The sequence below is a fragment of the Amphiprion ocellaris genome, chromosome 19, assembly GCF_022539595.1.
Source record: "Amphiprion ocellaris isolate individual 3 ecotype Okinawa chromosome 19, ASM2253959v1, whole genome shotgun sequence".
NCBI classification, from domain to species: domain Eukaryota; kingdom Metazoa; phylum Chordata; class Actinopteri; family Pomacentridae; genus Amphiprion; species Amphiprion ocellaris.
Genome location: NC_072784.1, coordinates 25,556,147 through 25,583,674, shown reverse-complemented (window position 1 = coordinate 25,583,674; position 27,528 = coordinate 25,556,147). Strand labels below are relative to the sequence as shown.

The 27,528-nt window shown below is 38.1% G+C and overlaps 2 protein-coding genes across 2 annotated transcripts in view; both read left to right on the top strand.

Moving 5' to 3' along the window:
- Positions 1 to 443: 443 nt before the first annotated feature.
- slc6a16a (solute carrier family 6 member 16a) lies at positions 444 to 15,874 on the top strand. The gene is made up of 12 exons (XM_023286462.3): positions 444 to 670; positions 6,383 to 6,605; positions 6,809 to 6,966; positions 7,707 to 7,833; positions 7,907 to 8,082; positions 8,993 to 9,103; positions 9,213 to 9,454; positions 9,623 to 9,806; positions 11,656 to 11,857; positions 12,031 to 12,190; positions 12,300 to 12,462; positions 14,861 to 15,874. The coding sequence occupies exons 1-12, from the start codon at positions 668 to 670 to the stop codon at positions 15,215 to 15,217; spliced, it is 2,106 nt and encodes a 701-aa protein (XP_023142230.2). The 5' UTR covers positions 444 to 667; the 3' UTR covers positions 15,218 to 15,874.
- Positions 15,875 to 17,847: 1,973 nt separating this feature from the next.
- slc17a7a (solute carrier family 17 member 7a) overlaps positions 17,848 to 27,528 on the top strand; it is a 28,535-nt gene continuing 18,854 nt past the window's right edge. Inside the window, exon 1 of the mRNA XM_023286474.3 lies at positions 17,848 to 17,999. Coding sequence (XP_023142242.1) covers positions 17,938 to 17,999 — 62 coding nt within the window. The 5' untranslated portion in view covers positions 17,848 to 17,937. The remainder of the gene's footprint in view (positions 18,000 to 27,528) is intronic.

Here is a 27,528-nt window from a genome sequence, read left to right as displayed (position 1 = left end):
TAATTGTGCCATGTGGAATTTTACGCACGCGTAAGTGGAATATAGGGCATGGTGATGGCTTAAGAGCATCGTCTTTACTCCACTATTTAATATAATATATAAGTGACACCTTGGCGATATTTCCACCTGAGCTGAGGTCTTTTTCACGTCTCTTGCAGAATCCAGCAACAATCTGAGTGCTAATTAAGGCGCAGCGTGCGCAATTTCGTTCTGCTTTCCCTCACTGCGTAAATTTTCTGCAAACCATATTTAAATCAAATGCAGCAGAGAACACCGCAGTGCCATTCCAGCTACTACAAGCACTCTGCAGATTGTGCACAGTGATCAAGCAGACTGTACCCTGCTGTTGTCCAGCCCCGCTGCCCGTTTTGGGGACGAGCCGTTCAGCCCCTTCAGTCTCCCCATTGGCTCCGCGGCTGTAACCTCACCCATTTCTTGTTGGATTTACGACGACAGATTTGTTCCAACTCACAAAACGCCAGCAACAAGTGGTCAAAACTAACTGATCGAGATTTTTTGTCCCTTCAGTAAACTACATCTGTTTCCCCGATTATTGCCTAAAACCAAAAAAGGAACGGTTTAAAAGTAGCCTTGTCAGAAACCGAGCAGAGAAACCAACACCGGGACAGCTGGAAACTCTACTCGTGTGTGGGACCGTGCTGTCAGCATGGTATGTCCACAACATCGTTGTTTGGCTTTTATTAACGTGTCTTGAATGTCTCAATTGTACTTTTTGCTCTTCTTTCCTCTTTTTCTTGGGAGAAAAATGCTTACATAATTTATCCATAACTAACCCTTTGTCAGCTGCTCAACCAGTCATGAGGCTGTAAGGCTGCCTCATATTAGTTAATCTCCCCTATGCATCTGATTTTCCGTGCATTATGTGCACCATACTGCTTAAAAAATGGGGCAGTTTCCACAGTCAAAATGTACAGTCAAGTGGGGCAAAACTATACACTGTGCTTCAGCATAAACCAAATTGCAGCCATATATGTCATTTGATTACATTTTTTAACTCTGACATTTGTTTCTACAAGCAGTTCGGTCTTAAGTTGGAGTACTGGAGACAAATGTTAACACTTGGTGAAGGTGAGAATGTAAACACCCTCAAGTTAAGGAGAAGACAGCAGATACATAAAATACAGAGAAGTTTCAGCCCAATGTTACCTGAACAAGTCAGATCTTTATTTTAAACTGTGCTGTACATGCTGTATGTAGAGGTCTGTCTCCAGGGTACACCACTGGCAGCAGTGAAGGGGGAAACATTGGCTCATGATTGACAGTTATGTAATCCTAGAGAGAGAGAGAGTTAGGGCTAGTGTCCTATCTGTTGGTGTATACCTGTGCAGGTTGTTGGTGTTTTGCCTTTCATTAAATGATTAAATGTATGCTTATTGTTCCCAGAGAAAGTGACTAAATAAGTTTGTTGTGTTGTATTAGTGCTGCTGGATTATGTAATGAAATACTGTAGCTCCCATTCTGCAGCTTCTGGGAGTCACAGCAATGATATTTGATAGCAGAATAACTTGTTCCTGCTTCTTTATGTCCCTTTTCTGTAATCTACAAATGTTTTGTTCTGTACTTTGTCATTGCACACATGCTGATACACCCTCACTGGTGTGATGCTTTGCAAAAGACAGACACGAAGACAACAACAAATCTTGTCAGCTGCCCGTTTTAACTCCTGGCTGTTAGGTTTTGGCTCACAGGCCAGTTTTGTTACTTGATCGTAGTCCTGTTGCGGTTAGCTTAAGAGAACGTCAGATTTGTTTGGCCAGTAGCCGATAACCTGACGAGTGTGTAATTTACTGGAGACAGAATGTTACCAGGTTCAGAGCAGCCAGAGAGACTTATACAGGGAAAAAAGAGAGACTCTCACTCCTTTTCAAACATGACGTTGACATGCAAAATTGCATATATGAAAGGGGCTTTATCCTGCCTGTTTGTGGAGGGTTGGGATGCCTGCAAGCCGGGACACACATGCTGGCTTATATAATGCACCGAGACATTCAACAGCATATTGGGTAAATAAATAACATACTTTAGAATGAATTGTGTACATTTTATGAAAATGACAGATCCAGTGTTGAGGCATAAGACTGAAGAACAAGACAAACATGACGTATCCCATTGACTCAAAGTTAAACATTCTCTGTAATCTGTATATGTGTTTGTATATATGTATGTGCACTGTATGCATTCTGCAATGTACTAAACCCTTGTATTTACACAGCACATACAAGGATTTAATGTGGCATGATTACAGGGATGTGGAATAAGTTTAGTTTAACTAATACAGTGCAGTAAAGATAGGCTTTTTAAATACATTTTTATTGTGCTTTAACCATATTTTGACATAATCTCTGCCAATTTTCTGAAGACATTTCAGCTTCTAGTTCAAGCTTGCTCCAGTTTACTGTGGTTGGGCAGGTTGCACTACCGTCACATGCTTTAGTGCATTTAATATTACCCCTCACTAAAGGCAGAAGTGCGGTTGCCTGTTTTGCAACTGCACCCAGAGATAGACCCCGACTGACCAATCGTTTCAAATTTACAACCACTCTGTGTGTGCGCTTTGTGCTGGGGGATGGGGCCTGTGTGCCAAGAAGATAATTTAAGGTTGGTCAAGTATAGGAAAAGAGAAGGAAAGCGAAAAATACAGTAGCTCTTCTGTAAAAGTCAGTAACAAGGTGCAGAACTGAACAGAGGAGGATGCACTTAAATATTTAAGAGCTGAACTATGTGTTGTCCTTTACGTACATGTCAGTGGTTTTATACAAGACATCTTGAAGGGTGTTATATTTTTCCTAGAAAAGTCTCAGATTACTGTGCTTAATTACATAACTGGAACCTGGAGATAACCAGACTGAAACTGAAATTATACCTTTAAATGTCCCTTCTATACTTCTATTTGTTTTACCTCGTTGACATATCTATAGGATATTTTTATGTACACTAAGACACATAATGAGTCAAATAAACAGTATATGGTTGAGTATTTCCATCTTGAAACTGCTGCATATTGATGACAAACTCCGGATTCACACTTCTGGGGTTTTGTACGAAAGAAATCTAAGAAACCAAACCTCCTTCTTCTTCTCGTTTTCCAGTTCTGACTGAATTACTCCAATATTAATACTTAGTATTGTGTATCACAGAGTAGTTTTACAGTGTTTAAGCAGAGTCAGAGTCGAGCTGGTGTGTTCAAGCTGCAGCAAGTGGATGGAGATGTTGTTTTATGGCTCTTATCCAGGTTGTTTTCTCCTGACTAGATCTATGCTTGTGTTGTATCTACTCTCAGATGTGCGTCACTTTGGATAAAAGCGTTTGCTAAATGAAACTGTAGAATTGTAGAAGACAGCAGGGGATTCACAGATTTGCACATTCTGAAGAAAGTAATGTTGAAAAGTTACATTTTAGCCATTTTAACGCTTTTAAAGGGATGATTTTCATGGATAAAACATATATATATGTATTTTTGATGCATAGAGATTAATTTTGAGACAGTCAACAAACAATGTGGCTTATTTGCTTCATAAATAACATGCATAATTACTCGATGCCAATAATTCTTCAGAGTAACTGATATAATAAATCATTTATTCAATTCAGACAACATTGGATGGGCTATGTAATGCCACCACTACAGCAAAAATCAGTTTCATCCATTATAAGCAGTAAATTGAGCTCACTGGAATGTGAGAAAGAAACTGAAGGCACTTCATATTTTTTGAACTGAAATCCATATAGTTTGTTAAATCAAACACTAGGCTCTCTAAAGGTTAATGAAGCTGCTGACTCTCTAGCTTTTGTCTCCTGTGCAGAGATGTTGAAATACGTCCTGCTTGCCTTTCTCCTTCCATGTTGCCAACTGTACCCACCACATGGTCTGCCATGCTCCTCGGCACCACCCACACTAGGAACCAATGTAAACCCAACACCTCCCAGTGGATTCTCCCTCCCACTCCCTCCCACCACACATCACTAAACTGCTACTGCTCATCCCACTTCACCTCCTCTCTATTTGTGTATGCATATTTTTGTCGCAGTCTCGCACTCCTCCACGTATGTGTGTATGCATATTTCTGAATCACCTGCCTCATCTGGCCATGTGTCTTGAACAACTAGTACTTTTTCTGGGTCACACAGCTCTTGTAATTTTCCACTCTGACCAGCTGATACCAGGAAGGGCACATACAAATTATCCTGCTAGGTCATGTCCTGGAGCCAGTTTGGCTCCTGTTAAGCCTTTTTGGATCTGAGCTGAGTTAGGTTGTGAGTGGTCAACGTACAAGTCATCCCACTGGTGGTCCGGTGTGTTGTTGCATGCAGATCTTTTATTTCTCTGCCAAAGAGGCAGAGTTATGTGACAACCGCCATTGCTTTGTCTGTTTGTCTGTCTGTCTGTCTGTTCGCAACATTACTCAAACGTTGCTTTCTACTTTGGTAAGAAATTATTGTTGTCTTCACATTGACATTTTGCAAGCTTACTGAGTGGCCTTCACTGCAGTTTTATCATTTTAGAAATGTTGCTTCAACAAATTACCTGCCGCAGATGCTTTTCATCCAGCACAGATGTATAAAAGCATAACTAAACATTTATGTGTACATTGGTATATCCCAAAACATTAGTTTTTGAATATTATACCAGACTATTTTTACTCCGCCAAGGAACGCACCACAGTTATGTGATGATCAGTGTATGTTTTTCCGTCTGTTTGTCTGTCCACCTGTTTGTCTGTTAGCAACATTACTCAAAAACTAACCAACTGATTTGGATGAAATTTTCAGGGAAGGTCAGAAATGACACAAGGACCAAGTGATTAGATTTTGGCAGTGATGCGGCTTATAGTCTGGATCCACGGATTTGTTAAAGATTTCTGTATCATTGCGAGATAGTGGCACGGCGTCACTGTAACTATGACAACAAGTGAACACTACGTCAGCTGCCTGCTGACGATCACATGATCATGATCCTACTACAAATCCACCATCGTGGACTTAGTGGGACTTATCCATTGGAATGATACAAGGAACAATTGATTAAATTGTGTGGGTGTTTCTGAGTCCCATCAATTCCCGCCGCCCGCTACATATTTAGGTCACATGATTCGGTATCTGTACATAACGCACACATGCATAACACACGCCTGTGCTCAGCGCAAGATCACTTTGTTTGTGGGTACATCTATATTAAATGGCCACATTCTATAATGCCGTGATTTGTGTCATGGAATTTTTTCAAGATTTCAGCCGTCAGAAATGATACAATGACTGAGCAGCCTTGGAGCGCTTTTCTTGTTTTCACGTAATCTGGATCATATCTCATAACAAACCAAAGTAGAAAATGCATAGAAATGATGCACCTGTGGTTAATGTTGGTATCAACGACTGTTAAAGGGATGCATGTCTGATTAACAATCAGAGTTAGTGTTTAGCAGCATCCGTAGGAATTTTTGTGTTTGCATTAGCAGTATATCAGTAACAGCTCTGACAATAGTAGGAGAGTGAACAGCAAACAATGAGATAAAAGTTCAAGTTACCGTGGATTAACTAGTGTTTTGTTTAAAACGATAAACTCATGCACGTGAAGGCAGGATGGCGGACTCTGCTGCTAACAATGAAAACTACAGATAGGTGACAAATTAAAGCAAAGCCCTGAATGCTTGACCTCTACAGTGAGAGGCTACAGTGGCTCTGTTATGCTTTGTTGGCATGGTTTGGTTCAGTAAGAAACAGGAAAACAGTAAGATATGAGATCTGCGGACATAAAGGAGGTAGGAGTTAATAAGTTAAACATCATCCTACTAGTTTTGTTTGTTTGTTTTTCATTTTGTATTTTTATTTTCTCTTTTTTGCCTTTATGATAGTCTGGCATGTCTGAAATCAGAATCAGAAAGACTTTATATCCCAGAGGGGAATTTGCGTATGTCATAGTTGCTCTCATTCAGGTCTTACAAATTTAAGCAGTAGAAAAGATATAAGATGAACATACATTTCTTTTTAAATGCCCTAAAAATATAAACATAAGTAGAACAGTATAAGCATAAAATGTAAAAGTGTGCATTGTAGAAATAAGATAAAAATACACAGTGTAATAAATTGTAATTGTGTTATAATTTTGGTATTGCACAGAGAAATTATAGAAATAACATGAGATAAATTATTTTTTAAAATAATCCAATCTAATCAAATCTAATTTAATCTTATGTAACACACATGATTTCTATATGCAGGTATATTTCCATTATTTTGCCTTCACACATATCTGCTTTCCATCTGCAAAAAAGCAGCCTAGCAAAATGTATTTCACTTCATCTGGACTTTATTATGTTATTCTTTGATTTCCAATTATCATTCTGCTTTTCTGTTTATGACAAAGACGGAGAAGTCCTCACTGGATTGCCCTGAGGACAGATCCTGGCTGGGGGAGGGTCAGTCTGAAGCTCAGCTGACAAGCGTCTCTGGTCCTGATGGAGCTGAGACAAATGACGACCGACCGGCCTGGGACTCTAAGATCCAGTACGTGTTGGCCCAGGTGGGGTTCAGTGTGGGATTAGGCAATGTGTGGAGGTTTCCATATCTTTGCCATCAAAATGGAGGAGGTGAGTGTCTCTGTAGAAAGAACTTAAACCCAATGGTTTAGCTGTCTTTACTCCAACTTGAGTTTTGACACCAGAAAGCATGACAAACGTGCAAAATGCAAAATTGGAGTGAAAACCAGTAAAAACACAGGAAAAAAACTGAAGGAATGTATAAAGTAACATCGGCTTCACTTTTCTAAAAATCCGTCCTTCCCTCCTTCCAGGGGCCTTCATGCTGCTATATGTTTTTCTTTTACTGATTGTGGGAGTCCCACTGTTTTTTATGGAGCTGGCTGCAGGCCAAAGCATCCGACAGGGCAGCATCGGCGTGTGGAAGCACATCTCCCCAAAGCTGGCGGGGATAGGCTACTCCAGCTGCATGGTGAACCGTATTTTATTTGCATTTTTTAAAGATCTTTTCTATCAAACTTCACCTAGGATAATTTATTGACTCAGTGATGACGAAGCGACAAAATCCATTCTCCATCTTGCTTTCTGCAACGCATTTTAGCTATGAAAGGATGATATTTATAGTCATGTGAGCTTACAGTGTCTCTACTAGGCTGCTGTGCTGTGGTAGCTGGCTGGTTTCTTTAGGGTTAAACTGCAGGTCGGTATTTTAATAAAAACCCATTAGACTGAATGTCCTCTACTTATCTTATTAAAAAGCTGCAGCATGTACTGCCTCTTTTATCAAATTGCTGTAAACAACTCTCTGGTATTACTACCAGTTGCCCTGTGTGTAAACTTAAGGAGGTGATGATATCAGGCCATGAGAGAGGCAGTGTGCTGTATATTTCAGTCCGGGCGATGTGTTGCGTAACAGTTTTCTCTACAGACTAGACAAGGCCAACACTGAGTGGGCAGGAACTTTCTGTGCACATAGACTTCTACTATTGGCTTCTCAGGCTTCATGCTTATTGTCATCAATCATCATTGCCACATTTCTTCACTCAAGAATAATTAATCATCACTTATAGGACATGTATGCATGAAAACACAACATTACATTAAAGCTGAATCTGATCTTAGGTTATTCGAGGTTTAGTGCTTGTCCCTTGACAGATCTTAAGAAATAAGAAAGGACTCACTCTATGCTCATAGACCCTTTCTGTTCACTAGGTCTGCTTTTACGTTGCTCTTTACTACAATGTCATCATTGCATGGAGCCTCTTCTACATGGGGAATTCTTTTCAGTATCCTCTGCCATGGCAGCAGTGTCCAATTGATGTGACCACCAATGACACAGGTACTCACCTATCTGAGAATAAAATGAGATGTCACATCCGGGGTCTTCAGTGTTGTCTGTCCTCCGTCAACAGTGAAGGAATGTGCAAGTAGCTCCCCAACGTCGTTCTTCTGGTTTCGGAAAGCTCTCAACATCACAAACTCCATCGAAGAATCTGGAGAGTTTAATGCTATCATGACGGGATGTTTATTGGCCGCTTGGTCCATCGTCTCATTGGCTATGATCAAAGGCATCAAGTCTTCTGCAAAGGTGAGCAAACATGTTAATCTACATTTTGGTAACATTTCAGGAACCCGCTCTCATCTGTCCATTTAAAATAAGCCTCAAAGACTGGAAACAAGTAGAAATAACAAACATGTCTCTGAGCAAAGCCAACAAAATCTGTCTGTAAATACTTCTGAAGCTCAGCCAAGAAATAACAAATATTTTCATTTTTACACTGTGCTTTTTGCACAAACTAAACAAACAAGATATTACATGAGATAAAAAGCTAAGATAAAACTTTATTAGTCCCTAAGGAAAATCTTGTGCCAGATATTGCTCAGAAAAACAAAATGATGTCACATAAGAAATGCAGTGCCTAAAAACTAGAAAAAATAATAAGATAGAAGTATAATACAATATTGAAATAAAATAAATGAGGTAAAATGAGGCTGGAATAGAAGAGTTAAAACTAATGCTGGCAATTGTACTGAGGTTGTAAGTAATAGCACACATGATAATGAAATATTATGCCTGAAAAAGTGAAAATAAAGTGTTCTCTATCACACTGACATTATTGTAAAAGTGAAATATTGTGTGTTTAGTCAAATTGTTGCGAATGAAAATGAAAAATTACACCTGAGAAATAAAAATATGAAACATTGTACAGGAAATGAAAGGCTACACATGATTTGGAAACTGATATCGCACAAACTATTGAGAAGTAATATTGCAAATGATATTGATGTTATTGTTTAGATCTAAGGGATATAATGTGATAATTACTGAGCTTTTTTAGCAGTCTGTATGCTAAGTTAACTAGCTGTTCACTATGTTATATTTGATCCACACAAATGATAGTTGATCAGTTTAACTCTATACCAAGAAAGCAAATTTTCCTCAAAATGCCAAAGATTCTGAAGCAGCAATCACTCTCTATTTCTTTCTCCAATCTTAGGTGATGTACTTTTCCTCAGTTTTTCCCTATGTGGTGCTTTTTATTTTCCTCATCAGAGGGTTGATGTTGGACGGAGCCATAGAAGGAATCACCTACATGTTTTATCCAAAAGTAAGCACAGGTTTCATTAGATCATTGTCATGTGGCCCTTTTTACCAGTTAAAGTTTAAACCGTGAATATTTTCAGAGTTTGAGGCTTTATTTCGTGGGTGTTTTTCAGCTGGAGATTTGGGGGAATGTGCAGGTGTGGCGGCAGGCAGCCACTCAGGTGTTTTTCGCCCTCGGTTTGGGCTACGGCTCCATTATCGCATATTCCTCCTACAATCCAGTCCACAACAACTGCCACAGGGACGCACTGATGGTCTCTGGGATCAACTTCATGACATCTGTGTTGGCCTCGCTGGTGGTTTTCATTGTGCTGGGTTTCCGTGCTAAGAACATCGCACTCCGCTGTGTGGCTAAGTACGGATGCATGTTTCCGTTTTTGCAGAGATATCCAGTTTGCAGAGGATTGTTTGGCATTGTCAGTACTAAAGGTGGAATGCTTGGATTGCAATTGAACATAACATTGGAGAGAATATAATATTTTCCTTGATTTTTTCCTTTTTTTTTTTTGTTAACCTCTTCCAGGAATCTCGGTCTGTTAAATCTCATGGCGTCCTCCAATGACTCCAGCCAGCACTGGTGGCCCTGGTTCAACATGACGGATCCAGACTCTGTGTCTATTCCTGAATACAGAGAGTGGTACAGTCACTACAGCTCCATGGTGGGTCCTAAAATCACTGACTGCAACCTGGAGGAGGAGATGAATAAGGTATCCTTGAGATTTAAAAAGCATGTTGTACTGAAAGAGCTAAAACTGGGAAAAATAGCATCAGGCGGTAGTAGAATTACAAGACCTCCTCTGGTGGAAATCAAGTTGGTTTTTTTTTTTTAGCTTGTTATTGCGTACATATGGTGTTTTTTTATATGCTGGAAGAGTTATCACAAGCAAAATAAGCAGTCATCATCATGGTATACTGATGACAGCCAAAAAAACAGAGATTTAAACTTCTCTGGTTTCATGTGTAACAATTCAAGTCCTGTCGGTTTGCAACACGGGACTTTCTGCATCATTGCTCTTCAAAATGAGTTTCTAGTTCTACAACTTGGCCTTGTGTAGCATAGAGTAGTTTTATCATGTATAAGCAGAGTCTTACGTGAGATGGTTGGACATAGTGAGGTGGAGACTTCATATATCTGCAGATTCTAGAGGTAGTAATGATACATAGTTCCATTTAAGGCATTTTAAGGCAGGTGAAAGGATCATTTTCACGCAACTTTAATATAGTGAAATGAGTTTTTAAGGGTTTAATCAACGACTGTAGAGGGACTTTCAAGGAAAAAATTTAAAGCATTTATTGTATTGTTTTTGTTAGATGGTGAAAGCATGATCTGACAGATACACTACAGTTCAAAAGTTTAGGGTCACCCAGACAATTTCATTTTTTCCATGAAAACACGCACTTTTATTCATATGCTGACATAATTGTACAAGGGTTTTCTAATCATCAGTTAGTCTTTCTACACAATGTAGCATTAGAACACAGGAGTGATGGTTGCTGGAAATGGGCCTCCTGACCCCTATGTAGATATTTCATTAAAATCAGCCGTTCCAGCTAGAATAGTCATCTAGCACATTAACAATGGCTAGACTGTATTTCTGATCAATTTCAATCAGTCTTCATTGAAAAAAAAAAACAGTTTTTCTTTCAAAAATTAGGACATTTCTAAGTGACCCCAAACTTTTGAATAGTAGTGTAACTGAAAAAAAGATCATAATGGCTTTGTTAAAATGTCTGCATGCAATGAGTCAGTCACAACAACAATAAGATCTCCATAGAGCAGATGAGGAAACACAGACACCAATCAAATCTAATTTACTATAGATCCTGTATTAAGCTGTATTAAAGTACGAGAAATCATTCAGGGTACACATGAGAGCATATTCCCCTCCAGGATAGTTCTAGCAATAAATCTAGGGCTGAATTTCTTTCCTCGTAAACCCCTGCTGACACCAAATCAGGCCTCTATCGTAGCACTAAGATGCAGATTTGTGTGATGAAAGTCTAAATTACAAGAAGATATTTTATCCGTCTGGTACCGTGAAAAGTTTGGATACAAATACCTTTTATGAGAGAGAGCAAGAACTGCAAGTTTGTTACCATGTAGAAAACACTGGGTTAATTTATTTTTTTAAATTAGGGACCAAAGGTGAACATTTCAATAACAATAGTATGTAGGCAAAGTGCTGATGTTCCCAGGACCCCTGAGGAATCTGGGAGGTACAGTAAAATATCCAGCAGGCCAGAGGATGAAAACATGTTAGACACTGTATCTAGAAGAAATGGAAACAAGCTGTGTTAGAGGAAAGAAAGAAAGAAGAAACTAAAGAAACAGAGGAAGGGGTACAAAAAGTCATGTTATCGCACAGTGTTTATTTTATTTTTTAAAAAATGCAATAATCTTAAAGATGGAGGCTCAGGGGGAGGACATTTTTGGATTGATAGGCGCCTTTAATGTGGTGCAAAAACTGCTAGAAATCACTATTTACACACATTGGTTGCCCATTTAAGTGCGTTTTAAGAGATATTTGTTGAGATATCATTTCTGTGTGCATGCAGGGTGTTGAAGGGACGGGCTTGGCATTCATAGCATTTACTGAGGTAATGGCGCTCTTCCCAGCCAGCCCCTTCTGGTCCACACTCTTCTTCCTGATGCTGCTCAACCTGGGCCTCAGCACTATGTTCGGGACCATGCAGGGAATCCTCACACCTCTCATGGACAATTTTAGCCTCTTGGGACGCCACAGGACCCTCCTCACCGGCAAGTCACACACTTGTTCAAATGTTGTCATTTATAGTTTATGAGCGCCTTTTAATTAGACGATTTCTAGAGGTGAAATGTAAAACTTAGACGTCTAAGTTAGTTGTTCTAGGCTTTGCAGAATTCAGGCCATAATCATTGTCTTTTGTTCTTCATTTTTACCTGTTGTTCAGTGTCCAGCTGTGCTTTGGGTTTCATAATTGGATTATTGTTCACCCAACGCTCTGGCAACTATTTTGTGACCATGTTTGATGACTACTCTGCGACCCTACCATTAGTCATTGTGGTCATTTTTGAAACTGTCAGTGTGGCGTGGGTTTACGGAACAGATCGGTAAGGAACAGCTTTTCATCATCAAGTGATTTAGTCCTTTTTTATCATCTTGTCCTGAAAACAAACAAACAAAAAATGCATCTCTTACAAACATTTTCCATCTCTGCAGCTTCCTGGATGATATTGAAGTCATGCTCAAATGGCGCCCTCCAGTGGTTTACAAGTATCTGTGGAAATATGTCTGTTTACTGGCCATGGTTGGACTCCTGGTTGCCAGTTTTCTGCGGATGGTTTTCAAAAGGCCCACGTACACCGCCTGGAATCAAAGCACAGTACGATGTTAGATTTTAACTTTTTATCAGCCCCAAAAAAGTCAATATAGCCTGTTACAATTTAAATACAGAGCCCAGACTGTAAGTATTTGCAGTTGAAACAAAACTACATTAAAAGACTCTAAAATTTGAGTATCAATATAGAAAGAACTGTGTAAGACAGAGACATGAGGTCAAACTGAATAGTTAGATTTAATATCCTTTGCAGTTGTTGCTTGCTTCAGAGTCTCTCTGTCTTCAGAAAGCGGCTCAGATGACTGAGATTATGAGATTGACTCGGCCAGTCGAGGATATTTCACCTCTTCACCCTGAAAAGCTCTTTAGTATTTTTGGCTACATGTTCAGGATGCTGAATAACGAAACATCATCCAAAAATAGTAAAGTTTGGATGCATTTGACTGAGGCTGAGCACACAGAATGCTCCTGTATTCCTCAGATTTAATCCTGTCGCTTCTGTCAGCAATGAATCATCAATTATGTTGATATCTGCAACAGATTTTTACTTTTTTAGCCTCAGTGTCATCTTCTTGGTCACCTCTTTATTCCTCATATTGACTCCTGAGTTACGTGTGATCTGTTTTGGGCATAAAATGATGTAGAAAAAACACACTGCTGCCCACAAAATCAAGTGTCCGATTATTTTTACCTTTGTAATTAGGGCACCGAGTGTTAAAAGGTCTATATCTCACACAGTTTTTTCGGTGTTGATACTCAAATTAAAGCTGAGACTTAACACTATAATGTAGAATCACTTATTATATATAAATTGAATGCAGTAAGTCTTTATTGTCATTGTTAAACAGCAACAAAAGGGAGTTTAGCAGCTCTTTGGGTTAGCAGCATACAACAAAAGGGAACAAAGTCATTACAGAAAAGATTTCACTGTATATAATAAAAGAGTAGATTAATTCATACTCCTGAAGCACAGACCATCATGAACCGAAATGCTATGATGCCTTTCTGTGTGTCCACTCTCGCAACCGTACATTCTGTAATCAATGAATATTTAGAAATTAATTTCTGCCTGTAAATATGTTACGGCATCATCAGTTGGTTTAGAAAATCTAGTTTTACTTATGATATGACATTAAAGCTGCTACAAAACTCATAAAGTAATCATAATTATAAAAGTAAAAGGTAATCTCAGTTTTGGAATTTTTCATGGTACTTATAGAGTCATTAGAAACTAATTTGCACTGTGTGGAGAGACTTGAGCAGCACTGTTCCTGCCCATGGCTTTCTTTATGTAATATCCAGAAGTGCAACTTCAGTTACAATTTTTATTGTTCCTAACACACAAAAGAAGCGATCTTTAAAAGGACATGGCATCCCATTGTTTTCGTAGACACACTTTGACCTACCAGTTCTACTATCCATCCATCCATTAACTATACACCGCTTAATCCTCATTAGGGTCACGAGGGGCTGGAATCTATCCCAGCTGACTAAGGTTGAAGGCAGGGGACACCCTGGACAGATCACCAGTCTATCACAGGGCTACATATACAGACAAACAATGACACTCGCACACAGGCTATTTAGAGTTACCAATTAACTTCAGCATGTTTTTGGACTAGGGCTCATTTTCACATCAGCTTATCTGCAGCTTGAAACATCAGCAGGTCTTGGCTGTTAGGAAAGATTTCTATAGACAGAAACTTTCCTCTTGAATGAACTGAATTAACTAATGCCACAATACTGAAGTGGGCTGCACAGTGGTGTAGTGGTTAGCACTTTTGCCTTGCAGCTAGAAGATCCCTGGTTCGTGCCCCCGCCTTCCCGGGATCTTTTTGCATGGAGTTTGCATGTTCTCCCTGTGCATGCGTGGGTTTTCTCGGAGTAACCCAGCTTCCTCCCACACTCCAAAAACACACTCTAAATTGTCCACAGGAAGGTCTCTATGTGTAGCCCTGTGATAGACTGGTGACTTGTCCAGGATGTCCCTTGCCTTCACCTTAAGTCAGCTGGGATAGACTCCACATCCCCACGACCCTAATTAGGCCTAAGTGGTGTGTAGATAATGGATGGATGGATGGATGGATGGATGGATGGATGGATGGATGGATGGATGGATGGATGTTTTTGGGCTGTGGGAGGAAGCCGGAGAACCTGGAGAGAAAACCCACGCATGCACAGGAAGAACATGCAAACTCCATGCAGAAAGATCCCGAGAAGGTGGGGATGCGAACTGGGGATCTTCTAGCTGCAAGGCGAAAGTGATAACCACCAAGCCACTCTGCAGCCCCCATTTCTACTAGATGTTTATATTTATTTTTGCAAATTTCTTGCTTTATTTTTTTAAATGTTGTCTGATTGTGTGGATGCACTGACACAATTGCTGCCTAATTTTGTTGTACAGTGTACAATGCCAATAAAGGAGTTCTCTTTGTTTCTTCAGGCCTCTGAGATGACCCTAGAGTACCCCGGCTGGGCCCTGGCGATGATCGTCATGCTCATACTCTTGGCCAGCCTGCCTGTTCCTATTGGCTATATCCATTCCATGTTGAAGAACCGCCAGGTCCGTCACTCTCCGTCCCTCGAGGCCGGCGTTGGCCAGGAGTTGCACCGTGAGCTGTACACCAAGTGCAGCTCCACGGACCAACTGGACTCCAACTCTCACCGAGCCCCAACTGAGGAGGACGGGGTTCATCCCAGACCGGCCTTCCTGCTGATGGCTGGCGAACACTACCGGCTCCTGCCCCAGCAGGAGGAGGAGGAGGAGGAGGAGGAGGAGGAGCAGGATACAGGGCTGTGAGTGAGCTGTTTGTGAAAAGACAAAATTCTGAACCTCTGAGCATGCAAGAAGGACATCACAGCATTATTGTTTGGGTTGTTTTCTATCTTTATACTCTGTAAACTGTTAACAAACCAAAGTTATTTGAACTATTTATATTATTGATGGTGCCTTATCAGTCAAAAACAACTCCCCTACCTTCATTTTCTGAACCACCGATGCTGTCCAGAGGATTAAAAACTCTCTCAAAGACACGAAAAAGGCAAAAAGGCTGCTGAATTTGGTGTAAGTGATAATTGGTGGAAGGTTTTAGAGCCGTATACTGACCAGTGAACGTAAGTTTGTGCAGCCTGACTTCATGCAGGAGTCATAACTGAATTGTGGATTGCAGCAACTGACAAAATCCACTTTATTTTTAGCTACATGACAAGTATGGATATGCATGCAAACATTCTACCTGGAGAAACTGTGATGTGTTTGTACACCTGTCTGTGTGTGTATGAGTGAGAGTGTGTTACTGTCAGTGAAATGAGAAATGTTCATGTTATTTTTTATTTGTGTAAATTTACCTCATAAGACCACAGCAATGTTTTTACATGTGTTCACACAAAGTGCTCAGTGTAGCAGTGCTGTACTGTACTAGATTGAAACTTAAATAAACCTCTAGATGGCAGCAAACTGACTCACTTTTTTGATTCACACACTCAATCCTGAAGCTGCTGACACCTTTAAAAACTTCATATTCAACGTTGTGGTGATTTTTAATGTTTGCTTTGGTTAAAAAATGGTTAAATAAATACCGTTTTAGGGGTTTTCTTCATAAACGATGTTATAATTTCAAGGTTTTTGTGAATTTGCTAAAGAGCTTACAACAGATAAGGATAAGATAGTTTAAATAAATATTTTAAGGAGAACAGAGTAGCAGCTTACTAATTCATGACTCTATACTCTCAAGCTGATACTTAAGCTACACCTTAGGCACTGAAATACATGACTAAATATTTAAGTCGATTCAATACTTTCACTATATCTAAAGAACTTTGCTGCAAGGTTGAATTTTGAGAAAGTAAAATACATAAAATAAAAGTAACACTTTTTACTGGAGCTGAGTCTTTCAGACACCAGCTAAAAGGGAAGTTCTATAATCTTTAGAAGCCAATAGTATGGAAAATCAGCATATTAGTAATTTTAACGCTTTGATATTTTTGCAAAGCAAGGCTAGTCAATTTTGTAATCATGCATTTTGGTGGGATAATAAGATATTTTTGCTGTCAGAACATGTGTAGTGATATTAGGTGCAGCACATCTACAATAATATATAATTTCTGTGATTATATTTGCATATGTTTGTTGTAAGTAAGATCTTGGCTGGTGTTATACAGATTTATTGTGTGATTTGTATTGTATTGTAAAAAAAAAAGAAAAGAAAAATAATAATAAATAAATAAATAAATAATATTATAAATCCTGTAAAGGAAATGGTGAATAACACTAATAATGATAAATTATAAATCATTCCACTGTTTCTAATAAAAACTGGATTAATGTAGTGCTGTAAATACTACTACTACTAATAATAATAATTATTATTATTATTATTATTATTACTATTATTAACATTATTATGACAAATATCTGCTTCCAATACAGTTTTAAAAAGTGTGTTTTTACAGTCCAGTGTTGTAAAAGAAAAATCTATCTAATTATTATATATATATATATATATATATATATATATATATATATATATATATATATATATATATATATATATATAATATATATTATATATATATATATATATATATATATATATATATATAGATATATATAGATATATATAGATATATAGATATATAGATATATAGATAGATAGATAGATAGATAGATATATAGATAGATAGATAGATTTTTTTGTAAAAGTAGATGTAAATGTTATTTACAGTTTTGGTTTGTTTGTTTTGTTTTTGTTTCCAGGTGATATGTAAATTAGCACCTTTTTCAAGATGTTTAGTACTTATTAGCTGTAATTTTTACAAGGGAAACAGGGAAATGTATAATCTAACTGTAACTTGTTAAAAAACGTAGTTTTTTTTTTTTTTTTTTTTTTACAGTGTAGGTCTTTGGGGTTTATGAATTGACTGAACTCCTGACAAACCTGAGTAACAATACTAAATGCATACAGCTTCACATACAATAATATCAGGTAAGTGCAAAGGTCTTTTTAAAAATGGAAAACCTAATCTTTTCCCCCTTAAACACACCTAAAGTGAACGAAAGTGATTTTTAAAAAAGAACCCTAATTAAAACACACAAAAAAATATATATTAAAAAAAATATAACAGCTCCTCTGGGGTTTGATTTTCTGTCAGTAAATTATAAAAAGGGACGACAGTGATAATTGTACAGATATTGAAGGTTTAGAGTTTAAGCACGAGAGGCTGGAATATTTATGTAACTAGAGACAATTCATTTATGGAGAAAACCCAAAAGCTATGTGACATTTTTTTTTTTCACCTGAAAGGCCCACAGATACCTGTGTGGTCTGGAGGTGGAGGGAAGGAAGGTTGGTGCGGGTGGGGAGGGATGAGACAGAGAGAGGGAAGTAGACAGAGTGGGGGGGGGGGGGAGAGAGAGAGAGAGAGAGAGAGAGAGAGAGAGAGAGAGAGCTGTGCGCGTTCAGGCAGGACAGGAGGGCGCGCAGGACATCAGCACACCGGCCGGGTCAAGGAGCTGCAAGGATGGAGATCCGACCAGACAGGTTTAAGGCGGTCGCGGGCAAAACTCTGGGGAAAATTCACAGGTACGAAGCTATTTCCAATATTCCTTCCTCCACCTCTGACTTGTGCCAGTTTTTACGCGTTTTTCCTCTGCGGGACAGCCACGCGTCGTGCTGCGGGTTCCCCCATCTTCTCCTCCAACCAGTAACTTTTTACTAGAGCAAAAAAAAAACAAAACAAAAAAAAAGTTTGCTCCATATCTACTTTAATTGAAGTTATGTGCAACTGTTGGATTTAAGCCGCAAAATATCACGATCCAGATCCAGTTTTGCGCAGCGCCAAGTGGAGCGCTTGGATTCACATAATTGGTTGAAAACGCGTTAAGTGAGGGGAAAAATATTTTCCTCTCACTTCATGCGTAATTTGGGGGTTTTAAAAAAGCAAAACAAACAAATTAAGGCAGGAAACGTCGTTCTAAAGCAACAAAATTCCAACATGGATGCGATAGTGGGATGGAACTGGGCAGTGAAAGTGCAAAAAGCTCGTTTTAGTGTGCATAAAGAACCAGAGTGGGGGGTTTTGTCGTTGTGTTTTGATGCTTTATTGCCATATTTGTTTTTTGTTTGCTCTGGTGAGATTTGGTAAAGCTGAAAGTGGTGGTTCAGATGGGAAGAAAGTCTGGTTACATAATGATTCCGTGCGTTATTGGCACGACCTGCTGAACAAGAGCGCTGCCAGATGGAACCAAAGTCTAAGTAAACCGGCAAAACCCTGGCATCTATCTATCTATCTATCTATCTATCTATCTATCATGAAACACAGAAGTACAAAGTGACTTTCGACATTATTTCACATATTTTTCTGACATGAAGTATTTATATTGTAATGTATGAATATCTCAGGTGTAAATTTGAGCTTTTACAGCATTTTGGGCAACCTTTGGCAAAAAAAAAAAAAAAAAAAGCCCAGGCCATGAAATTTCCCAAAGGAATAAAGCTTCTAAAACTTCACTTTTATTAAGTTTAATGACAAAAATTGTGCCATGCAATAATGTCACATGGTTAAAAACTAAATATTCTGGGTTGTGGACACTTGATTGGACAAAACAGTTCATTAACTTATAAAACAATATCTGATTAGTAGTTGAAGCAGCAAATAATTTAAAGGAAGCTTCACTTCTGCAGCTTTTATATGATACACAATTACTCTATGAGAGACAAAGAATAGTTTATGTCTGTGCCAAGGTCATTTAAAAAAAAACAAGCTCAACACATATAACTATAGTCTGTAAAAACCAATGTGTTAAAGTGCAGGATGTGTATGAATAAATGGCGTATCATTAGAAAAGTTGCAGCACAGATCAGGGCGCTGACAATATTTGAATAAAAAGAGATTAAAGACACCGATAGAACCTCATGCAATAACCATCGCTTTAAGCTTTTGCTCTCTCAGGATTTGAGGTAGCAACCAAACGTATAAATCCCATCCTGAAATAGCCTGTTTTTCAGTCCAGCTGTCGAGCCATGCAAATCCCTGAACTCTCCCCTCCCACTCACTCCATCCTGGCCCATGTCACTTCCTCCAGCCGCTCCCTCCTCCTCTTCCTCCTCCTCCTCCTCCTCCTCCTCCTCCTCCTCCTCCATCCTTCCTCCATTGAGACACCAGCACAGACAACTTCCAGCCTATTGGGGTCTCCCAGATTAACAGACATGCGAATCTCAGGCTTTTTCTCTGCTACTGGTGCTGAGCCATGCATGCACACAGCTGATGCTATGAGAGATGCGATGCGTTGGATTGGATTCAGATTGGTTTTAGTAGGCGTTTCCTCAGCTTAGTGAGTGACCTCTGGTTTAATGTCATCGCCGTGTTACACACCAGCAGTGGTTAGCAACGAACAAGGGAACATTGTGTGCAAATTGATGCAAAAATGTATGCTATGCAGCACGCGTGTGTGTGTGTGTGTGTGTGTATATATAAAGGTGTGCATGTGTGAATATATCTCATCAAAAACGCAGGACATCCCTGCACTGTGTAAGCAGATGTCTTTGTGCAATCTCACCAGCTCATAGACAAAACTATGATCCCTCCTGATGAAAGCAGCCAGGAGTTCATCTATTATTTAAACATTTTCTCCATCAGAATGCATCTCCTGTTTCTATATTAAACTCCACTAGGTAAGCATAAACTTCAGCACTGTAAGGTCACTCCAGTGTTTCTACTTTCACATATTCAAATAAATGCCCAAAAATCCTGAATGCATTCATGCATTCTTCTGCTCCTCCACCGCACTACATGAAACATAATGCTACAGTGGTTTCTTCCATACAGTTTTGATTGCAAAGTTACCAGTAGTATCCCACAGATATTCTCACACAAATACCCCACGCTGGTTTTATTAAAAGACTTTACTACACACAAGGCGATGCAGAATATAACAGGTAATCCATTTTTAATCTACTTTACTTGCAGTGGAGTGCATTTTTTTAGTTACAACCTCTGAGAAGTGGTCTGAATAAAATATTCAAACAATGCTGAGATGCTCAATGGTAATTATTTCTCATCGTAGTTGCACTTTAGGAAACTGGCTGCAGAGAGGAAAAAAAATGTGACGTAACATATTTGAGGACAAATTTAAGAATTACAGTCAGTTGTTTATCATATTTAGTGCAATTTTTGGCAATGTGCGCAATCAGCAGTTTATCATAGCTTAGTCCCCTTTGCACAACACTGCAGCACTGGAAAGGCATCATCCAGTGAATCCTATGAGAGAACAACATTTCTGGAGATGTAATTAATTTGAAAAGCCACCAGAAAGCTATGGTTAGGCGACTTCTGATTGTGTTCTTTATTTTTCATGCATTGTCATGTGTGAAAGTGGTTAAATATGTACAGCTTTATTTAAAATGTCTTCACAGATCTGCCATAACTGAGCAGTTTGGAGAGTCAGCTGCAGCCTCTCAGCAGGTCTGCTTATTGGCAGCAATGCAGTGATGACAGTAAAGCTTCAGTATTTATGCTGCTTCACTTGTTTGCACACCGACAACTAGAGAATAAATATTTAGATGTATGTTAACATGTAATTTCATGATTCTATTCTGACTGAATGGATAATTTGTGGTAAATGTAGTGAAAATCAGAGTGTGTGTGTGTGTGTGTGTGTGTGTGTGTGTGTGTGTGTCTCTGCATGAGTGTAAATGCAGTCATCACTCAGAGGGTGACTGAGTTATCCTATGTAAGTATTTAGATAATACGTCTATGAAGGTCACACGTGTGGGTGTTTAAACATTGTGTGTCCACAGGAGAGCGAGTGATAGGAAAAAAAAAAAGGTTGTGATGGGATGGGGAGGAGGGTGTCTCCCTGGGTGACACAGTCCCACCGAGACCCAATCTGTTCACTTCAGGGAGAGTGAGAGGCTTGCAAAGGAAGGGGGAGACACCGCTATCAAAAACTGCAAAATAACCACAGAATATTTTAGTTGAATGCCACGCATACCTCAAAACACCTGAGGGTGAATCTGGGGAAGAAAAACTTCGCAGGTGGGCTGAAATAAGGGTTTACATACGGCAGAATGGAAGATCAATTCTAAACACAAATGTGGACAAATAACGACGAGGCTTATGTAATATTTTTACCTCGTTCGTCATCTCTGCCTCCATCTCTCATCATCCTCGTATGAGAGGATTACACAGAGTACTCTGTGAATTGGTGGATTTAATATGCAGCCTAACAAAAGTCCCAGGTGACTGAGCAGCACGTGAGAGACACAGTTTTAATTTATCACTTGGGAGAATCATAAATAAGGCAATCTTGTAAAAATTAACTGATAATTTAACAGCAAATGTGAAAAAAGAATAAGATTGTATTGAGGAAATGAAGACAGTTGTGGGATAATGTGCATTTTATTTTTGCAAATTTTACAAAAGAATAATTATAATAAATTATTCTATAGCACCTTTAAAATTTTCAGTTCCAAGGTGGTTTACAATAAGCAAAAATAAAACATATAAAGGGGCAACAATACTGACAATTTAACAGCAAATTTGATAAAAGAATTAAACAGTATGGAAGAAATTTCACATTACATAGGTTTGTTTTTCAAGAAAAAGTTTAAGAAGCAAATGTTAGTTTTAGGGTTTTTGTTTCTTTTTCAAGCAAAAATGCAGCACCATATGTGGTTAGAGATTATTAAATGTGTGAATTTCTTTGTCCAGTGTAAGCATGAAGTAAATATCTGGGTTTTAAATGTGATTTTCTTTCATGTTAATCAAATTAAATAAATTTAATGGATATGTCACTTTGGGCTGTAGGGATTTATAATGTGCATTTTTTTGCGAATTTTTGAATTAGTAATTGTAAGAAATTATTTAATAGCACCTTTGAAAATCTGAGTTACAAGGTACTTTACAAAAAGCAACAATAAAACATTTTAAAAACATGACAAAACATGACAAAAGACAATAAAACATTAAAAGGGGGTGATAATACTGACAATTTAACAGCTAAAGTGATAAAAGAATAGAATGGAAATGTATAGAGTTTGATATTCCCAAAGAAAAGTTCATTAGTCAAATGTTAGTTTTAGTATTAAAAAAAAAAAAAAAAAAAATCCCAAAATTTCAGGGTACAGATTATAAATTGTGTACATTTGTTTGCCAAGTATAAGAATAAAGTAAATGTTTTGGTTCAAATTAGATTTTATAACATCCGCTAATTTCACAAATTTGGATTAAAAATTATGGTAAAAAAAAATTGGAGTTGCAAGGTGCTTTACAGAAAAACAACAATAAATCATTTTAAGAAGCTGATATGACATTACAAAAGACAGTAAATCATAAGAGGCAATGAAAAAACATTAGAAAATAATATATGTTACACAAAAAATATAATATTACACAAATTCTATTATGTACAGGTGAGTTTTTTTTAAGTAAAATGTCATATTAAACAATAAAATAGTAATGATTAGCAGTACTTAAGACTTAGTATTATTCAAATGGAAATGCATAATAACATTGTTTTAGTTACATGTACTTTTGCTAATGCAGTGTGTAAAGGCTCTGAAGTTTTTGCATCAGATTTTTTATTTTATTTTTATGCTGTAAGTTGGACTTTGCATGTTGTGCTCATGTGAAAATCACAGATCTGAGCTGAGTTGGAGGTGCGAGTCTCTGCTGAGCCTGCTGCTATTGTAATTGTGATCTGTCAGAGAGCCCGAGGTCACGGGACTCCTGGCTGCTCATGCTCTCTCGCTCATTAATCGTTGCCAGCTGAGGCCGATCAGGTTTTCACTGCACTAACAAGAGAAACTCCATCAGCTCGCAGTTTTATGAGCCTCACCTGAAGTCAAACAACCAGGAACAACTGTCTTCTATTCTGTGTCTGATGCCTCTACTTGCAAGGGAATTTTGCATTTTTACCAAGCACGCCACACACAAGATTATTGCGTTTGTTTGCAAACTGAAGTGCCATTAAACTCCTTCACTTCCACCTTAAGACACCACATCAGAGCTATTTTCAGATGCGTACACATTCACACTCTGGGTTGATGCTGCCCTTTTAGTAGAAAGCATCTCGTAATTAACGATCACTTTTGCTGTGGGCTAGCCTCGTTAGCTGGTAGCATATGTGTCAGTGTCAAGCTGCAATCTGTCTTGATGCTTAATGAGAATCCTCCTGCAACCTTCACGAACTGTGAAGTCGGATACTGAGCTCCACTCAGGGGGCGAGTCAGCACATTTGTTCAGCACAGAGAGGACAACAGCGTGAGTGCAGTCTACTGATTCGACAGAAAATATGTGCACTATATGCTTTTTGATCCATTTATCACCTAGAATTACAGGATTGGTTGCAATTTTATTGGAGCCAAGTGCAAGTTTTGACAAATATAGTTAACAAAACCTGCAATAATTAACACACCGTTTGCACGTATGAGTCAATCAGATGGTATTTTAATGTAAAATATGGATTATTTACTTGAAACATTAAAAAAAAGATTTCAGAAGCTGCATCAAAGGGCAGCATGGACTCAGCAGTGTGTCGTGATAGAGGGAGGAACTTGCTGAACTGTGCACAGCACTGTTCGGTCCGTACATATTCATTTCCGGAAGTAAATCATTTTTGTAATCCTAATCTGAATGTAGTGACAGATTAAGAGAGAGAGAGAGAAAAAAGAGAGGGAGGATGCAGCCTCTGTAATCTCTTACAAATTCCAAAATGTCACTTTATAAAGTATTTTCTTCTGTCGTTTCTGGTTTGTCATTATGGATGCATATTTCATTTATGCATCATTATGCTGGCATATTTTCTTAAATTCCGCTGTTTGTTGACTGATTGCATGGACGTATAAAGAGATTAGCCTGCTGTGTGCAAACGGGGGGAGGGAGCAGAATCCACGAGCATAACTAAGAAATGTAACGGCTGCCTGGATGAGACAGAGTGTACATGCAGGAAAACCACATGCACAAGCCAACAGATAGATAGATAGTGACAGATTATGGTGCAAAAGCCGGAGTGAATTATTTATATGACTCAAAAAACACATCAATAATTAACCACAGTCAGAGTCTGGCTCGTCTCGTGTTAGCGTGAGGGAATAAGTGGAGTTTTTTAGGGTGGGGAAACACGAGAACTTATCGAAGCCCAAATCTGTACCACCTTTTTCTTTCATTATGCAGCAGTGAAACCCTCGTGGTGATTGTTTCTGTGCATAATTCTACAGCTCAGTGACTAACTGGATCAGCCTGATGGAAGGTGGACGGCTGAGCGTGCTTTGCTGTGAATTTGCACGGTCACATAAAACATATATGTACACTGGAAATTGTGACACTGTGTCTGATTGAACGCGTGGTTACATCTTACCTGCATGGTGGGGTTGCTGTTGAGAATTTGGAGGTTGTAACACACAGATGGCTGCTCTTCTGACTTCTCTGTTTGACTCCTATGGAAAAAAATAATTTAAAAAATGACCCTCAACATGAAATGGTCTCATGCATATTGATCAAAAGCCGAAAATAACAACAAATTTTGGTCTCCTTGAGGAAAAACGGAATAATTTAAGCAAATAAAAGAAAAATCCTCAAGCTCTTTAGTTGACAAAAAGACATTTTAGACAGATGATGGAATGAGTGTATATGTGAGTATACCACTTGAAATATTGATTACCTTTCCTCTTTGCAGTTCATTGAGCTGTAAAAGCTTTTGCTTTTCTATGAAACCCCCCTTTTCAGTCAATCAACACAATCCACATTTGCAAACTGATGTATGGTTTGTTAAGCATTCCATCTAAATGACGTAGTAAGAATTCATACATTTCACTACTTTCATTGTGCACACTGAACAACCCGTCAGTATAAACACAAAAGCTTGTCTGTTTGGCGGCAATGTGTTGGGATAGATCTCACTGTAGCAGCACCAGCATGGCAGCAGGTCCCAGGCGGCCCGAAGGAGTGGAGACTGGGGGGATCTATCTGCAGTCGTGGCTCTCCAGCAAGTGACAGCTGCTTCCACTCACTGGGACACAGTGAGTCAGACACGAGCCCAAGGTGGTGCATGAAGTCTGCCTGGAGGTGTGCGAGGGAGAGAAAGAGGGAGTCTATGAAAGGAAGGCAAAGACTGGAAAATCTGCATAGTAACTCCAGGTGGTGTTGGGAGAATATGCATGAAAAATGATGACTGTGATCATTGTCATGTTGCAAGATGTTTGCAGACACCAGGCCTCCATGTTAGCCACATGTCGCTTTTTAAAATTTCTTTTAAAATTCCCCTCATGTCTCTGTGAATTTCTTTAAAGGGAAAAGTTTAACTGCATTTGCTTACATTAAGTTATATTATTATGTGTGTGATTCCAACATTATTATCTCCTGCCAAGTAAATCATCACACTGTTAAAAATATAATAATGATAATAATAATAATAATAATAATAATAATAATAATAATAATAATAATAATAAATTTTATTTATAAAGCGCTTTTCCAAAAACTCAAAGACGCAAAATATACATTTTTAACAGTTTTCTGTGTACATTTTTTTTTAACAATTTACTGTTATTTCATTAGTAATAGTATTAGTCAACTAAACAGGATAGATAGGAAAAATATTCATTTATGTATAATTAATGTTCATAACAAAAATCTTAATATTTATCAAGCGTAATTTGTTCTTTTAGTGTTTAATTGGTAAATACATTACTGTTTTAATGTGTTTAAATCAGCAAAAATGTTATTATTGACAGATATCTGCTGTTACCTGAAAGAAAAATTATATATGTTAAGGATTGAAAAAAAGGATAATTGTCTGTTACTTTACAGATTTACAGATTTTTCCTGTTTTGTTAAATTTGCTAAATAATAACTAATAAATAAGAGGAAAGAAGTATTTATTTACATGTTAACCCTAAAAAAGACCATATATATATATATATATATATATATATATATATATATATATATATATATATATATATATATATATATATATATATATATATATATATATAATGTCCATATAAAAAATCCTTATGTTTATGAATACGAAACAAAATTAAGCCAGAGATCAGTGTAGAGCAAGACGGATTTGTAGAGGGCAAAGGTACATCAAAGGCAAATAATCATTTTAAGAACTATTTTGGAAAGGTCAATAGAAGTACAATAAGACTTTTACATGTGTTTCATTGATTACACCCAAGTTTTCAACATAGTAAAACATCAAGCAATAATCCAGATGCTAAAGGACAGAGACATAGAAAGGATTTATAAAAGATGACAGAATCTCTATTGGCAACGAATAAAACGAGGACTCAGAAAGAAATGTGTGCTATCACCTGACCTGTTCTCCCTGTACAGTGAAAACATCATTAGGAAGACACAAGGCTTACCAGTAGTATCCATCGGAGGTCATAACATAAATCATATACGTTACGCAGATGACACAATGTTGATAGTGAACAGTGAAGAAAATTTTCAAACCATAGTATCTATAATTAATATAGAGAGCCAAAAACCTGGTCTGTCTTTAAACAAAAAGAAAACAGAAGTAATGGTAGTTTAAAAGAAAAATGTCATCCCAACCTGTAACATAGAATTAGACCGAGAAATACTGAAGCAGGTTCATCATTTCAAATATCTTGGTTCATGGAAGACATCAGATGGGAGGTGTGCAACAGCTATCAGATGTAGAGTAGCAATGGCAAGAACAGCATTAATGAAAATGAAAACCATACTGACAAATAAGAAAATAGCTGTTAGCATCCGGATGAAGGCTCTCAGCTGTTACATTCTACCAGTTCTGATGTACTGATGAGAATCTTAGAACATAAATAACAGGAAAAGCAGTCAGAGAGTGCAGTACTCCACCAAAGCTGCTCAGTCATTCTATGATTTCCGACGGTAAGTCCTGATAAGTCCGCAGCAGTCGATTTGTAGTAGGCTCGCAATTATGTGATTGTCGGCAGGCAGTTGACATAGTGTTCACTTGTAGTCATAGTTGCAGTGATGCTATCATATTTATATTTATTATTATACAGAAATGTTTAACAAATCCGTGGATGCAGACTATAAGCCGCAAAAATCTACTGCCAAAATCTAATTAGGTGGTCCTTGTGTAATTTCTCA

What these genes read in the sequence shown, in the direction of transcription:
- slc6a16a (XM_023286462.3), top strand. An exon ending in TTGCCATCAAAATGGAGGAG is followed by an intron (nt 6,606 to 6,808) that starts GTGAGTGTCTCT and finishes CCCTCCTTCCAG; the next exon opens with GGGCCTTCATGCTGCTATAT. An exon ending in GCATCAAGTCTTCTGCAAAG is followed by an intron (nt 8,083 to 8,992) that starts GTGAGCAAACAT and finishes CTCCAATCTTAG; the next exon opens with GTGATGTACTTTTCCTCAGT.